At 42.5% G+C, this 17,079-nt stretch overlaps 1 protein-coding gene across 1 annotated transcript in view; it reads right to left on the bottom strand.

The window, feature by feature from the left end:
* Window positions 1–4,336: 4,336 nt before the first annotated feature.
* KCNB1 (potassium voltage-gated channel subfamily B member 1) overlaps window positions 4,337–17,079 on the bottom strand; it is a 130,376-nt gene continuing 117,633 nt past the window's right edge. The window contains exon 3 of the mRNA XM_074920617.1: window positions 4,337–10,256. Coding sequence (XP_074776718.1) covers window positions 8,235–10,256 — 2,022 coding nt within the window. The 3' untranslated portion in view covers window positions 4,337–8,234. The remainder of the gene's footprint in view (window positions 10,257–17,079) is intronic.

Consider the following 17,079-nt stretch of genomic DNA (forward strand, 5'->3'; position numbering starts at 1 on the left):
TGCCCCTTGGGTTGATCCAATATAAACCAATGAAGATATTGTGCAAGATGTGCAGGATCTGCTGGGCTGTCGGGCAGAGGCATGAAGCACTGCCCTTCATTACAGACACACTGAACTGGATTCCCCACTGCTTCCCCATTGTTTAGGTTTAAAAAGGTTTTAAAAAAAAAAATAGCTGAAGTGCAAGGCAATGGAGAAATCTGTCATATTCTGCCCTTTCTCAAGCTGAGTCACAGTTGGTTTCAATTTCCAGATACAAAATCAATTCAATCTACATGTTCTAGCAGAGCCACAGGAAAAGTATATTTTTCCAGTTTTTATTGGTTGGTAAATATCACATTTTTCTTTTAAAGGGAACCCCACAGCTTTCTTATCTTTCAATGATATGGATGCTCACCTCTGCCCTTTGGAGAGGTCACTGGGTAGTCGTTGCCCAAGGCTCTCGGGCCACTACACAGGTCCAGCGGCTGGCAGAGCTCTGCAGGTCCAGCAGCCATCCTGTGCTTTGGAGAAGGAAGACCTGAGGCTGGTCCCCAGCCCTGTGAAATGCTGAGCAGCCGTGATGTGCAGCACAGTGACAAATCGCCCCGGCATCCTTCCGTGGGCATGGAGTTGCTATTAACCAGCACTTGCAACAGTGCCTCATTAAGTGTTTTCTCCCCATTCAGGAACTGCTTCACTGGCCTGATTAGAAAGCAGGATTCTGCTGCAGTAAGTTGGAGTATATTTTTTTAATGCTAACCTAGTTGGACAGTGAGTTTGGTTGGTAGCTGTGGCTGGTCTTTCTGATTGCAGTATCATGGCTTCAAAGTAGCATGGAGATGCTGCTCCTCCCACCCTTCCCCCCAGACATACCAGTGGGGAATGTTTCAGTGTGAAAGCAATTTTCCGCACCCACCACCAAGAATCCAGAAAGAATGGGGGGAAAAAAAAATGTTCTCTGTCTTTGCCACAAGCCAACAAAACAGATATAAACAAAATGAATCCCAGTGGTTGCATGACGTGTGGCTAATGGTACTTAGAGGCCCTGAAACATAACAGGAAGAAGAGGCATAATGAGCAGAGCTCCTGAATGAAATACGGAGAGTAGAGAAGAACTGATGAGTCCTAAAATGGTCTTAAATGTAGATTACCATGAGGACCAGAGGTTGTGACACGATCAAAGGTAACTGATGGCCCATTTGCTGGTAGTGTCCTCCCAACATCCATAAGTCCCTGGACCAAGGGCTGAGTGTTGAACCGTGTGGCTGAGCTTGTGGTCCTGCTGTAGGGACAGTCATCTGTGAGTCTGGGATGCCACTTGTGGCATGAATCCCATAAAGAGTGAGCTGACATGAAGGGATACTCAGTCAAGACTGGGATGACATAATTATCATTCTCTTGCCTGAAGGAGTCCCTCCTTTCCCAGGCTTTCACTGACCTGTCTCTGTTCCCTCACCCCACTGGTTTCCTCATAGGTGTTGTGGACAGACACCTCCATCCCTGAGGTCATACAGAGCTTTTAGTTTTCCATTAGCCTTTAGAGATATGGGTCCAAATTCCTTACTGGGCTAAAGGGGCACAGCTCCATCGACCTCCATGGGCTTTTACTTACAGCAGCAAAGAATTTGGCATTTCATGCAAATTTGGCTCCCTGTCTTCCACAAGGCTCTGGTTTGGTGGGTCTTTGTACTGAGCCCAGCCTGATTATTATTTTTTGAAGATAGTGTCACTATAGTCTTGAAAAGACCCCCTTAAAAATGTCAAAGGTTAATCCTTGTTCAGTCCTACAGAATATCAATAGTATTATTTCTAGTTAAAAAGAAAAATGAAGCTTTCTCTTCTAAGCCTCTAGACTGAAAAGTTCTTGTGCGATGAAGCCAGAATCAAGCAAAGCAAAATTCTGAGTAGTATTTACAGATATGAACACTTGTGGCACCCTACCATTGGTGTCAAAGGACACTTATTTGTGGCTTAGGTAACACCAGCAACAAAGGGGATACACACCCTGAATGCAGACTTTCAGTTTTCCTAAGGTTTCCTTTGTCTGGCCAAGACAAAGTTTCAGTGCAAGAGCCTAAATCTAATCAGCATGGGGTGCAAAACACATGCTGGAATATAAACATCTCTTCTTTGAAGGGCTGGTTAGTATTTCGGTTGTTTCTGTCATGGTGTGGGAGGGCTACCTGCAGGGGAGAGTTTAAGACTGGTCTGACTACAAGCTTTCTATGGTTTTGTTGACTATGCTCAAGACAAACTTACTGATATGGAAGGTGCCTTCTGAAGGGATGTATGTGATTGTTGATGATACATATGGCAGGCTATTGCATTAATTGCTTTCAAAAAAAGAAAAATCCCACCCAGTTTTAATACCTTCATGTGTAAATGGGTCTTGCTGATACATAACCACCTATGCAAAACTGTGTCTGCTGGTTATTCCATTCATTCAGGTGGTATCTGGACTTTTTGAAATGCATGTTTTCCCAAATTAATTCTGTTTCAGATTTATTGGCTAGTGTGGTGGGCAAATAAGAAAATCACACAAGCAAACAAAAGAAACTCCATCTTTGGAAAAAATATGGTCACTGACCAGAAATGTTTGTGCAGAGCTACAGAGCTGGTCTGAAGCTCTCTGTCATGCTAAACTTCAAGAGGCCATGAGATAGCCTCAGGATGCACATTAACCTCGTGGCTTTTTATCCAATTTATGTGACGGTACAGCTATAAAGGAGCAAGGAAGATCATTAAGCAGGTACATGGATGGATTTTACCATAACCAAATCCAAATCCAGTCCCTTTCTGAATGTGTACATTTAAGTTTTTCATTCCCTCATATTTTTTTCTCATTTCCTGATGTTGTTGGAACTGAAAATAGAAATTCCAAAACCCAGTGGGAAATGAAAGTCTTGACCCTTCTGTTTTAACCCAGGAAAAGCTCCCCCAAAGGTGGGAGCTTTGCCCGAGAGTCATCAGGCCCCTGCCTTAAAATAAAAGCCTGAATTTTGATGCTCATCCCAAATCCATCATAATTATTAGGACAGTCAGATTTAAATCCCATCTCTTCTTTATACTATCAGCTTAATTGATGTAAACCTGGAAAAACACTGAAGTCCAGGCTGTGGCTAACACTGAAGCCAGTGGCATTCACTGACATTTACACTGCCATAACCGAGAGTCTGGCCCACTCTGTGTTTCTCAGAAGGAACATCTTAGTATCAATAGCCAGTCCCTGGTTATTTTTAAGTACCACAAACAGGAAAATATGAAAACATGACAACATCAGACAAACTCAGTGACCTTTTGCAGACACACTTCCAGGAGGGATGTTGCAGGTGTTTTTCAGAACAAAAGAAAATAACAACAAAAAGGTTAGGGGATCAGCTATGTAAATGAACACCAAGAAAGCATCTAATATATTATTCTGTAATACAAAAAGAAGAAATCTGACTTGATTGCCCTATTATAAATTTGCTAAAAATACAGATATATATTTATATTTTTATATATATATAATTTTTTTTTAAATCTGAACAGAAAAATAGACTACTCTGGAATGCATGAAAGTCACATGACTTTTCCATACATCAGATACTTATAAAGCCAACACAATGGCAAACAGGAGGTACAGAGGTAACTAGAACATCTGTACTTTATTCAAGAACTATTTAAAGCCATATTCTCCCCAAGTGGGTGATCCTAAAGCAACCTAAGGTAACAGTTGTTCAGTCTGATTACTGTAAGCAGAAGTGACTGACCAAACATGAAGAAGTTGGAGCTAATTTGGAGTCGCTGGGGAAGCCCACCTCCCCATCATGCTCCCGACTGAGCTGCACAGGAGGGCATTGGTGCCTCACGGTCTCCATCACTTGGCTACTTTATTCAGTAATTCTACTATTTGCTTTAAAATGAGGCGTTAAAAACTATTGGAGATCATGTTATGTGGAGCTTACCGACAGAGAGAGAACTTGGCTTTAGAAACCTTGTCTTTGCGATGAGTTTTAAATACCCTTGTTATTTACTATAAACTGTACCAGTCATAATTCTGTCAAGACATAAATATACAATAGGTACAAATATTAACAATACATTACAATTTTACAGAAGAGAATACTGTTTTCCTTAGAAATGTGTATCTTATTAGCTGCAAGGGAAGAAAAGGCTACAGTTTATCACAGCCATAGTTGCCAAAGAAACCGACCGCCTCAGATGTGTTTCTGCGTGACTTGCACAGACAGATATTCCCCGGCATTTGACACACGGCATGTTCAGGAAGGGAATGTGCGTTCCGCGGGTTTTCTTTTCCTCTTTTTTTTTTTTTTTTCCTTCTTCTATCTTTATTGACTCTTGAACCTTTCAGAAAAATGTGGATTTCACAGGAGACTGTTTTGTTTCTTTTTTTTTTTTTTTCTGTAAGTGTGCTTAGGTGAAGTTTCTAAGAAAAGGCACTGAGAAATCTACTGCAATGTGACTGCTGTTTTCCTCTGTTCAAGGCTAAAACTCAAAGGATCTTTGCCTCCTGGTTAAGAAAACTGCACCCATTCCTTCCGCATATATATATTCTCTCTATATATGTATTTATATATATATGTATTAAAAATGATGTTGATGGCGTAAGATCCAAGCAAGCGCAGACATCACACACACATCGTCCTTTCAGATATGATGTCTTCTGCAGCAGCAAGTGAAACTCTCTCAGCTTGCTTGACACATGATGCACAGTAAATTCGCAGACCTGAATGCCAAATACCAATGGTTAAACTGCACGCTTTAGCTCGATGCAAGAGATATTGCGTATTTTCCCCAACTGTTACAAGCTTTGGGAAACATGTATCAAAGAAACTATAAACTGAAATCGTCTTTCTAGTGACTATAGGATTTGGTGAGCATTATGTTTTCAAAGCACTGCCTTTCCTTTTGTAATGAGTACAGATTTAGTCTACCATAGCTTTATGTTAGAGTAGATTTCCCAGTGCTTACATTATATATATGTGTATTATGCACACACACACATATATAGATACATACTTCATATTCAGACTTTATTTCATTAAAATAAATTAAACATACTTCCTTTTTAACTGGGCACAAAATGAGAGCTACATCTTCATACACAAATAAGAAAGAAATGCTCTTCAAGCATATTATATGCTTAATTTTAAATTATTTGCTTTCTATAAGAAATCTATAGGACTTTGGCTATTCAGACTTAAAAGGTAGATTTTTAATGATACTTTTGAATTTGGCTTTCAAAAGTGACTCAATAAAATGCTACTTTAAAGGTAGGACTAAATAGATGATATAAGGTGTGTGTCGTGAATGATCACACAAGGCAGACAGAGGGCCTTTGGTTACAAGGAGAGTTGCACCAGTTGATTATCAGTTAAAAAAATGATAGAATTGTTGGTCTATACATTTTTGTCAGTGCCATCTATAAACCAAATACATCAATTTGGATGAGAGTGTGGTAAATACTACACTATATGGCTATATTTAAATACGTTCACTTTTGCGATATGTAAAATATGACTTTTTTCCACATGAAAGCATCAGCTCTAAAAATATTTAACTTCGAAGTCACTATTACTTACTTTATCAAAAAAATTTTCCCTGATTTTTTCTTCTTTTTACATTTGTGCTGATGGCAGACATGAATGATCACTGAAACATAGAGATTACGTTAAGACTGTTCTCTTTAAGATTTCTTGTTGCCGCTCTATGGCCTCGGAAAGCCACAGAATAAATCAGTATTTAAAGCTTATCTGCTGGAAAGTCACTTTACTTTTTCATGACGACTCAATCTTAACTAGTATCTCAGCAATACATCGGTTCCTCTAAGTACACTTGTATTTACTATGGCCAAATCCTAAAGTCCTTCACCAGGCAAAGACCCCACTCAGAGGAACGGTGGTTTTGGCTGAGTGAAGGCAGAGTAAAAGCTAATGAACCTCAGGAATTGGCCCTGCGTAAATACTCTGCAGAGTATCATTTTCACACATAAGTGCCTTGAACTTATTTTGCGTACCTCCCGCGTCACTCTTTGCATGGCACGAGGTCTCTGTCGCTGTCGGCGGGCTAATTCGTGAGGTGGTGGCTCAGGTCTTACTCGCGCCTTCCCCAGGGTTTTGCCTTGCTGGGACACAAGGGCAACCTCTGAGCGGGTACCCCGGGCTGCGTCGCACCGCCCGGGGATGGGGTCGGCTGAGCAGAGCAGAGTTAACTCCAACACGTGTACAGTTTTGTGCCAAGAAGAGACCTAACAAAGCTATCATTGTAATCCATAATAGTTCCTAAAACATATATGTGCTTATTGCTTTTGTCCGTACATGCTGCATTCACTATTACGGATTACAGACAGAAGTACTGTACAGCTTGGACGGACAGACATTTACATTCAGGACTAACCAACGGCTTTTTTTTTTTTTACAATAGGAAGGAACAAAACGCAGCAGACTCGAGCGGCTCGGGGTCTTCTTCCCGCCTGTGCGCCTCTGCTCCCGCGTCCCGTGTCTCAGCACATCCCTGGACCTGCTGCATGCAGATCATTACATGCCCTGGCAGGTACTCAGAAATAGGTCAGGAAACGCTCATTGACAGAGTTATTTACAATTGAGTTTTACAGTAGAAACAGAGAACAACATAAAAGATTACCATCACAGTTATCACAGGACAGGTTGTGACTTGCTACAGGCGTGTAACAAATCACGGTCACGACAGGAGGCACAAATTAAAATAGTGCTTTGTTAAAGTGCTTGATTGTTACACTCTGCTATCCTACTCCAGCATCGCAACAACAACAACAAAAAGTCAACGTAAAGTGCTTTTCCCCCCCGAGATTAAAAACCAAAGACAAATTATTTCCTACACAATGTGACATAACTTTATTGAAACAATATTTTAAAAACCTAGGCTGGTGGCTGCTAGTTCTGTTCATTTAAAATGGTCAGATCTTTTTTTTTCTTTTTTTTTTCTTCTTTCCTTTAAAAATGACTGGATGTTATTAAAACATCAGGCCTGATTCTCCTGTCTCTCGCAGCTGCTTTGCACTGCAACTCTGCAGGAGCCGCTCCTGCCCGACCTCTTCGCGAGAGAGAGCACAGCCAGGCCCGGGGCGGGTCGCTAACGAATCCCTCTTTTTGCATATTTATGTAACGCTTGCATATCTTTCACTGCGCCGCTCGGGCGCAAAAAGCTTCAGACTGACCGGTTCCTCTCCTACGCCAAGGGCGAGGCTTTGGCCGACGCCTGGAGCGGGCGGGACGGGGAGAGCGGGGACCCGTCCCGGCACCCCGGCGCCTACCGCAGGCGCCAGCCACAGCATCAGCGCCGCGCCCGGCCGTCCCCGCGGGGCAGGGCAGCCAGCAGCTCCCTCCGCGGAAGGGTAGGGCAGAGCGGAGCGCTCCTTCCAACCCGACGCTCCCCGGCACCGGGAAGGGGGTCTGGCTGCGATGCCTCCGGAGAGTCCTGCTTCTGCATGGCTCCTTCACACCTTCCCAGCGTGGGCTGTGCGTCCCCTGAGGGCCACGCGCTGGCCCTGGGGCAGGGAGTGATCTTTAGCAGAGGGTAAGTGCAAGTTTCACTATGTCCTAGGGGGTGTTTGGAATTAGATACAAGTGGTGCAACTCACCCTGCTGATGTTTCAAACAGAAAACGTCAGGTCCTACAGGATATCGTATTGTTAAACACACACAGAGCATTTTAATAATCGGTTTCCCTAGACTGTTACTTGTTTTAAATGGTTTTCGCTTGGATTTTCCAATAATGCAAGTGTTCCCTGTTACCTTTAGACATAATATCCATCAGAGAAAGCTGTAGATGGGGAACAGCTGCCCTGAAGCAGTGAGCATTGTGTTTTTGACAGCTTTATACCAACCCCAGCAATTTATTCCAGAGTTCAAATCTGGCTGCCTTGGCATCCTTTATGGAACTAATGCAAATCAGATGTTAATATTTCCAAAAGGAGCTCTAGCGTTCAAGGGGAATGGATGGATATTTGGTCACATTGGCTTCACTGGACAACATGAAAAGAGATCAATGTGTGATCATGATTTGCAATCCTTATTTTTGACTGATGTGGGCAAAGTCTTTAGAGTTGTTTCAGAGAAGGACATTTTCACAAACCCACACTGGACCTCCCCCCGACTTTTAGAAACAGGTGGCTTGTTTCAGCCAAGTTCATGCCATGCAGAAGCTCTTTTTTTTGTGTTGACTGTAAAGACATTCCTTTAAACTTTCAGTAAGTTCTTTTGGAGCCCATCTCAGATGCTTTGATCATGTGTGTTAGCATGTCCTCCGCTGCCTGGTAATACATGGACTTCTGGGGAAATGTGATTTTCTAGTCTGACAGTCTCCTGATTGCCCTGGGTTCTTCCAGTGATACCTTCCATAGAGTAAATGCAGTTTTGCCCTATCAGCTTAGGGGAGGTGGGTAAAGCAGCAGCTTCTAGATGGTTCTTCTCTGTTCTATAAACATTGTCCTTTTGCTTTAGATAACCACTGTTTGTAACATTGTACTTAGGACTCACATTTCCGGGTGGACTTGAATCATAAAGCAGCTGACCTTCATCATCAGTGTCAGCATCTATATATTTGTGTATACCAGCATCATGGAAGTTGAAAGCTATGGCTGTCTGCGTCTCTGGTGACTTTGGGGGTGTTCTCGCACTCGCGGTTGTGTAGATAGAGGTTTCTGGGCTCATGAGAGATCTGTCAGAGAGTAAGGAAGTATCAGTGGCAGCAGCAACAGCTCCCCGGCTCTTGAGAGGGTCTGGATATATTCTCAGTACATTTGATGCTGGTACTAATGTGCTGGTGTCTTCTTCCATGAAGTTGACTTTCAGAGATCTTAGTTTTAAAGGGTTACTGGCCTTTATGGAGCTTTTGGGACTTTCTATGAAAAAAGCAGAATGGTGGCTGCTTTCGGAGCTTGGGTTCATTTCCACAAATCTGGCACCACTCCCCTCTGGCCTGCTCTGCTCCTGAATCACGTTAATGCCACCTTTGCAGGGAAGAGTAGCAAGAGGGCTGTGGGAAAACCTCCCAGAGTCAGGGAACTCTGCCGCGCAGCTTATGAAGCTGTCGATGCTGGACATACTCCTCATGTCAATGATCCCATCAGTGCGAGTCGTCAGCAAGGGCACCATAGGGCCGGGAAGGGTTTCCATTTCTAGCTCTTCCTTTTGCTTTCCAGATTGACTCGATTCTTTAGTATTAAGGTTTGGCTGGGACTGGGTCTTTGCCATTTTGTTGTACATGTCCTCTAGCTGTTGGACATTCAGGTGCTGGGGACTTGAAGATGATCTGGCTTTTTCTGGAGATCCTTGTTCCTTAGTTTCAAAAGATTTACTAGAGCTAGTTTCAGAGAGTGTTCTCTTGGTCCATTTCCATTTGCTGGGGGATAAATGATTGTCCTGAACTTTATCCTTTTTGGCTATGCTTTCTCCGTTCTTTTCAACCACAATGTCCATGAGTTCTATACTACGGGCAAACACATCCTTCATGTTCATGGAAACAATACTGCCGTTCCTTTTTGCTCTTTCAAGAGCTTCCCTGCGCTTAATGGCTTTCTCCTGCCTCTTCTGCTCTTTGTAGAACTCTGAGAAGTTATTGACAATAATGGGGATGGGAAGAGCAATCACCAGCACTCCAGCAATGCAGCACAGTCCTCCTACTATTTTACCTAAAAGTGTTTTGGGGTAGATGTCTCCATAGCCTACTGTTGTCATGGTGATTGTTGCCCACCAGAAAGAAGCTGGGATGCTCTTGAATTTTGTATCATCCTCATCCTTTTCTGCAAAAAACACTAAACTGGAAAAGATCATAATGCCCATGGCCAAAAACAAGATGAGTAATCCAAGCTCATTGTAACTCCTCCTCAGTGTAAACCCCAAGGACTGTAAACCTGTTGAGTGCCGGGCGAGCTTTAGAATCCGGAGTATCCTCATAATCCGAAATATTTGGACCACTCGTCGTACATTTTGGAACTGAAGTACACTTTTATTGGATTCTGTGAGGAAGATAGTGACATAGTACGGTAAGATAGCTAGCAAATCAATAGCATTCAGTGGGCCTTTGAAAAACTTCCATTTCTTAGGCGAGGATAGGAACCGCAAGAGGTATTCCATTGTAAACCATGCAATGCACACCGCTTCCACGTGGGCGAGTTGGGGATTATCTGTGGTCTGCCCAAATTCATCCATGCCTTGTAGTTCAGGAAGTGTGTTAAGGGACAAGGCAATTGTAGATAGTACAATAAACATGATGGAAATGATTGCCAAAATCTGGAAAGGAAAGAGAAAATAGTGAGTTCAACTCAGAATATATTACGCTGTCTATCATTGCTATTAACACATAGCTGTATTTCCACTTAAACGTTTCAAAAATAATTTTGCTCTTAGTACATGGAAGTCAGATAGCCGGTGCATCCTGAGGTGATTTTACTTTGGAAGCTGCTTTAGTTATGTCAGATGCATAAAGGACATAAAGCATCTGCTTCAACTCCTTTGCCTTTATCTCTGTGTAGTCAAGGAACACGTACCAAGCAGCTAGGATGCCAGGAGGACTGTGAAGCAGTTCACAGCAGGAGCTTTTGATTAACTACTAATTAGGTGCCCAACAAAGCCCATCTGGACAACAGACTCTGAAATCTAAGCAAGAAGGAATGCAATTGTGAATGCAAGATTCAATCAGAGTGATCCCTATTTAATGCACGGTTACATCTTTAATTTTGGGAGCCTATAGCTAATCAGACAGATGGGTGTCCAATTCTACTACATATAAGCGTACAAGTAATACACTTTTTTAATGGCACATATCTAGTTTGAAACTTGGTGGTTGTGTAATACATGAAAACTTTATCAAGCTTTCCAAAACATTCTGAGCTACTCGTGAGCACATGACTGACTGGCCATCCTAGTCCTCACTGCAGCCAGAGAAAAGAGCAAACTCATCCAGGCAAATCAAGCTGCACCACAGTGAGACAGTCAAGGCAGGGCAGGTCCAGCCGCTGGAGAGTTCATCCATTATCAGAAACCGGCTCCTGGGCTAAAGAGTGCAATGAGAGGAGAAGGGTCTGCAGTGAGCAGCCTCTAAAAACCCACATAAATCAGATCAGATCCTGGGCCACGGACTCTAAGCAGAGCTGGAAAGCATCAACTGCAAAATCAGAATATTTGCTGCTTTCAGATGGTGTAAGCAAGCTGTCCTTCCATACTTGTTTTATATAGACATTAATGCTATACTTTCCAGTTTTCCCTAATTACATCTTCTTTTAAAGTCATTTTAGGGAGGTTTTAGAGCTGACAGACAAGTTGAGGAGTGTTTTTTTTTCTACTAGTGATTTCTTTCTCTCGTTTGTTAATTGGGTGGGATTATATCTAGTTTCTTAGGTTACTGCCAAAATACAGCAATGATTTCAAAACACACGTATATGTGACTAATGTTTTATGTATTCATTTCAGCGTAAGCCAGTCCCTTATGCTTGCTTTTCTCCTGCTTGATAGAAAAGCAGCGTGAAATCAATTGCAATGTATGTGCATGATGACTAGATGCAATGAAATATAAAACATATGACAAGAGTTCTGCATCATGACTTGCAAACCTGACACACTCCTTCCTTGCCCATATAAACTAGATTTTAGGTTTCCTCAGTGACCTCTCTCAGCCAACCTCAAAATACCAGAATATCCACAGTTACCACCTGGGGCACTCGAGAAAGATGCCTGCAGGATTTCTCTTCAGCCAAGCCCAGCACAGACATCCTAACCATCAGGAAATATCAGACTTCTGAACATTTGTCCTTGAACGGACAGTCACTACAGTGGAATAAGCCTTGCTGCTGTAGGACAAACATGCAGATCCAATATGGTTCAGAAATACTGTGGTCTTCTCAAGAGCCTCACCTCCAAAGCTGAAAGGCAGAAATGGTCTACAAAAGCTGGAAGCTTCACTTGAATTAAACTCATATAGCAAGCTTAAACTATGGTTTTAGGAGAAAAGTCCATATACCTTCAGAAAATCCAAATTTAAGGCAAGAGTTTCAGTTTTGAGATTTTGATTTCAACAAGTGTTTTAAAATCCACTTGCTAGGAAAATCCCTTCCAAATCAGTGTAATAAGATCATTCACCTTCTAACTCACTAAAATGTACTATATAACTTTGATTTGTACATGGACACTACAGATATAGTAATTTAATCTGAAGAATGAGATCCAACTAGAAACAAAAATTAGCTCCATTAAACACTCTGGTTTCATTATCTAAATTGGATTATATGTAAGAAGAGAATGATGCAAATGACCTCCTATGCAATGGTCTAGTACTGGGAATTTTAGAATAGCCTCATTTTCAGTTACTAAAGTGTTGCCAGGAAAAATGCTGGGAAGATTCCTTTTTCTTTTTAAACTGGTTGCCTAAAAGGATGTTTATTGTTAGCTGTGCACCCTCACAGTGCTAGCAAACCTTTCACTTTCTCCTTGGTGCCTTCCTCTTCCATAAATTTGCTGCTGAAATACGAACAACCCCACAACTTGTGCAATGGTGGGTTTGTCTTGTTGGGAGATTTCTCAGGTCAATGAGCCAAAGAAACTGTGGGAAAGACTTGAGGGTGCAAAAAAGTAGGAGAAACCACAGGATGAAGAGAAGCAGAGAGGGACACTGGGAAAAGTGCTTGAACTGATGGCTTCAAACTCAAGAGAGTAAAATGTAAGTCAAGTGTCTCATGGTGAAGTGGGGAGAAATTTAGATGTTAACTACTTCTGCATGGTTGTTTTTTTCAAAAGACCACCCTCTGAATACCATCAGGCAATAGCCCCGAGAAGCAGGGTGCCTGATTTCCTTTCCTAGAAGACTCTTTTAGTATTTTTGCTGTAATTTCTTTGTTTACAACCCAACATTTCTGAAGGTGTTTGAGATGGTTTCAATGGTAATTTTAAATTTTTTGCTTGTTGTTATCTCTGCCCACTATACACAGAAGGGCTTATTTGTAGACTTAGATGTACCTAGTGTGCTTTATCTCCTCCACTTTCAGTGTAAATATTAACGCTCTATATTTATTCAGTGGATGGCATCCAGCAGCAGTAATTGGTGTCAAAACTTCTGTTTTCTTTGATATACCTTCCTGCTTTGAAGATCAAGGCAATGCCAGATGAACATAAATTTGAAAACTAGGAGATCTGAGGGTAAAGTTTGGTTTTGGTTCAGCAGATTTAGCCATGGAGCTAAGCAATAAACAGAGACAGACATTTATCATTTCGCCCTCAAGTTGCAGCAAGATGTCACCCGTACTCCTAAGACACATATTTTCCCCCTTATTGATCTACTGCAATCATACATCTTTGGGAATCTTGTCAGGCTAAGAAAAACTTCTAAATGTAAGTTGAGTGTTCTCTGGTATTCAGAACACTTTTCAGTTGCAAAGTACAAAAAACAGAGATAAAATATGTCCAGTGGGGTTTAGAGGATCCTGCTCCTTCTCTAAAGCAAGCATGCCTTATGCTGGTAGCATCCACCATCCAACAAAAACCACCCAAGGAGCAGTTATCCACAGAAAACTGGATCCAGCTGCTGCTGTCAGGCATTAGCATTCCATTCAGTGGCACAGGGCTCTATCCCAAAGTATTTACAGTCTGGGATTTCAGATTATAGAACTCACCATCTGTCTGTCTAATAAGGTTTCCTATCTTGGCCATATTAAACCTCTAGCTTGGCAGATTTCGTATTTTTCACTGTCAGTAATGAGACAGAAAGCTGAAGGAAAGACATTTAAACCATGAAGAACACCTCTAGAGATGCTCTGTGTGGCAGGCAGCCTTTTCTTTCAATTCCTGGCCTTTCCTCCTTCCTTTCGTCTTCTAGGTTCACTTCTCGTTAACAAGAAAAGCTTGGGGCTTGGGACAAATTTGGACTTGATCAGCAGCAATCCCTCTGCATGCATGAAGCTCCAGCTGCTTAGGTGAGCAAGCAGCCACTGGAAAAAAGTGTCTGTTGTCCCTGCTCCAGAGCACTGACCCAAAACCTTGCTGCTGCATCAGCTGCTAACTGCTGCTTGAAATGGAAGTAAGCATGAGGAGAGGGCTTCCTCCTGTAACATTAGTTTTCATGATTCCTTAAAAAACATACAACATGGCCTTCTGCTGGTGAAAACTTTTGGACTGGTAATCAAAGAGCTGAGGTTGAATGGGCTCAAGCACAGAGAGGTCCCTAGAGTGCAGGCTTGGGCTTGCAGAAGGAACAGGAGTGAGAAAGTTAATCACTGGGGGCCTGTTCAATTTTGTGAGCTGCTAAAATGTCCATGTTCCTACTTATAGAGCCAGCTGTACCCCCCTCCTAGGTCTTGCTGCTGGATTATCTGGCATATGCTGACTTGTTTGGGGGGCTGGGGAAGGCACCTCCGATATCACTGCAGGCACATCCAGAGCTTCCGACTTGGATGCCCCATATCTGCAGTAGGTCCTATAAATTGCATAGCTAAAACAATGGAAAAGGTGGCAACCTAAAATTTGGAGGCATAGGAAAAAGATTTGGTGGCACAAAAGGCTGAAATGACTGGCCTGAGGACAGGCCACATCAGTGGCAGAGGCAGGTGAGGGAATCCATGTGCTTCTGGTGCCACACCCACGAGAGATGTTCTCCACTTCTTCCACGGGGTCTGTCAGAGCTAATGACAGGAGCCCTGACAGGCCAAGTCCTACTGGGCAGGTATCCACAACAGACCATCACAGACACTCCTTAAACAGCTCATAAACTGACAGGGTTTAACACTAATTTTTCCCTCTACAACTGTCCTACCATTTCTGCCAACAGATTGCATGAGAAGAGCTATATAGTTTCCTTCCTCTTTGTTTCTGTATTTACTCTTACATTTCACCTGTAGTATCACACCATAAATTGTGAAATTCCCCATCAGGTACTTTTCTAGGTGTCTTGCAAGAGGGTATTAGATAGGCTCCTAATGACAGCACTGGCTTGTAGTGCAAGTGTCAGTATGTATGGGCAGGATTCCAGAAAAAACTTATCCTCCACTAAATTGACTGTTTCACAAAGATTTTTATTGAGTGAATCTCTGGATTGCTGTTACAATTCCTTTGTGAAAGCTAAATAACCCAAGGACAGGCAGGGCAAGATTTTGAATGGATTTAAAGCAGTTGCCTCCAAGTGATTAGCATGATTGTACATACATGTTGGTTATCACACATGCAAATGAGACAAACAAACTGATTATGTGAGTAAGTGTAGCCAGTTTGTGTGCAACTGCTGTTTCCTGAGGCAGGATGGATGAGTAGTGCTTGCAAACCACCAATCCCCACCTCCTCCCAAACCCCCCCAAACTAGGCAGGCAACATCTACCACACCCCTTTCAGGAGATGAGGAGATATCCACCGGCGGGATCCTGCTTACTGGGTGAGAGTGGCCCCAGGGTCTCATCCTTTGTGTTGGCAGGGTCTGTGCTCATCCCTGGGGGGAAGAGGGCTTCCACAAAGAAGCCAGTCTGTTCAGAAATTTCCTGTCTCTCTCTTGAGCTTGTGGTAGCAGCAGGTTGTGGGCAGCAAAGCTGTGCATGCCACACCCCAGACAGCACAGAGTGGGTACGTTTTAGGCAGCAGGGATTAATCCAACATTTAGGTTTGGTGGTATTTATTGCTTGATTATCTGTTCTTTGCACTGCTAAAGACCCTAACATAAGACCAGAGACTTTCAAGGCCATTAAAATGAATGAGAATTGGCTGTCCAAATCCCATAGATGGCTCTAAAATCTCAGTGTAAGCATCTGAGATCTATCTGCTCATGGCAACATGCCCTATACTTTTTCTGTCTTCATACTCTGTAATGAAGCTGATATAGCAAGGAGAAGGGGTGGTGTGTGGGAGAGAGTAGGAGGGTGTTTGAATATAGATTCAATATTCTTGGAAATACGATGAGGAAATTGTTATGTAATCAAGAAGTTCAATAATGGTTTTGTCTAATGCGCTTTTTTAGCTCCATCAAGGCCTGCAGAATAAACTTGGCATCAGGACCAGGTTTCATTCATATGCTCCATTTACTAAGGGATTTTTCCAGCAGCCCCCCTACTTCCCCAGGCAAACAATATACTTAGAATCAGACTGTCCAGCTCCATCCTGCCATACCTATGACAGCCTCTGTCTCCCTAGGGTCTGAGAAGCAGAGAGCACGGTGTATTTTGAGCGATATCCCACGTGCTGCACAGAGCAGAAACAGATGGAGAGTTCCTTAATCTCCTCCTCGCTTTGTTCTGCACGGGAATAACGTCTCCTGCTCATGGCAGCTATACATGTCTATGGTATTTATTGACAGGAACTTGTTTTAGGAAACACCTCTTCACTAGAAAATGCCTATTTATTCATTAACTGAAAGAGCTCACAGAACATGGTCACTTCTGATATCATGATTCTGACCATTGGGCTTGCACGATGTTTTTCTAGAAAATGCTGAGGCCATAATGAAAGTTATACTTGCTTCTTGGATCATAGCAAGAAGTTGAGGCCAAACTTGGGGATAGTGTTACAAGGGAAATACAGAGAACCTTTAATCTGCTTTTTCATGTGGAAGGATGTTAAGATGCAATGTAAGACCTTGATTCTCCAAAACCCTTAATTCCCATTAATTCTTGTGGAGTATAAACCCATGCTTAAGAGTCTTCCCTGGTCTGTCACTTTAGGTGCCACTTCCGTATCCTGCTCCAAGGGGATCCTTGAGACCAGTTTGCACCAGGAGATCTGTGCTCTGGAGGGGTAGGGCCCTGCACACACCAGCTCACTCGCATCCCTGCAGCGCCCCCGGTGACTGTGTCCGCAGTCTGTGAGAATGTAAACTCCTATGCTCTTCTGTAAGCATTACTGCATAGTATAAAATCCATAAAAACAAAATCAAGATAAAACCATTTATATTTTGCTTTGGAAATATATGAGATCTTAATTTTGACATTGTCTGGAAAAGCCCAGATTGAATAATGGTTAATTATTTGATTTCAGTTATAGCTGTAATAATTTCATCTGTTGAGAGAGTAAGTCTATTTGGTTTAAAAGGGGATACAATAATTCTGCTGATTATATGTCAATGCTTCGTTTGCCTACAGGCACCCAGAGA

The sequence above is a fragment of the Athene noctua genome, chromosome 16, assembly GCF_965140245.1.
Source record: "Athene noctua chromosome 16, bAthNoc1.hap1.1, whole genome shotgun sequence".
NCBI lineage: Eukaryota > Metazoa > Chordata > Aves > Strigiformes > Strigidae > Athene > Athene noctua.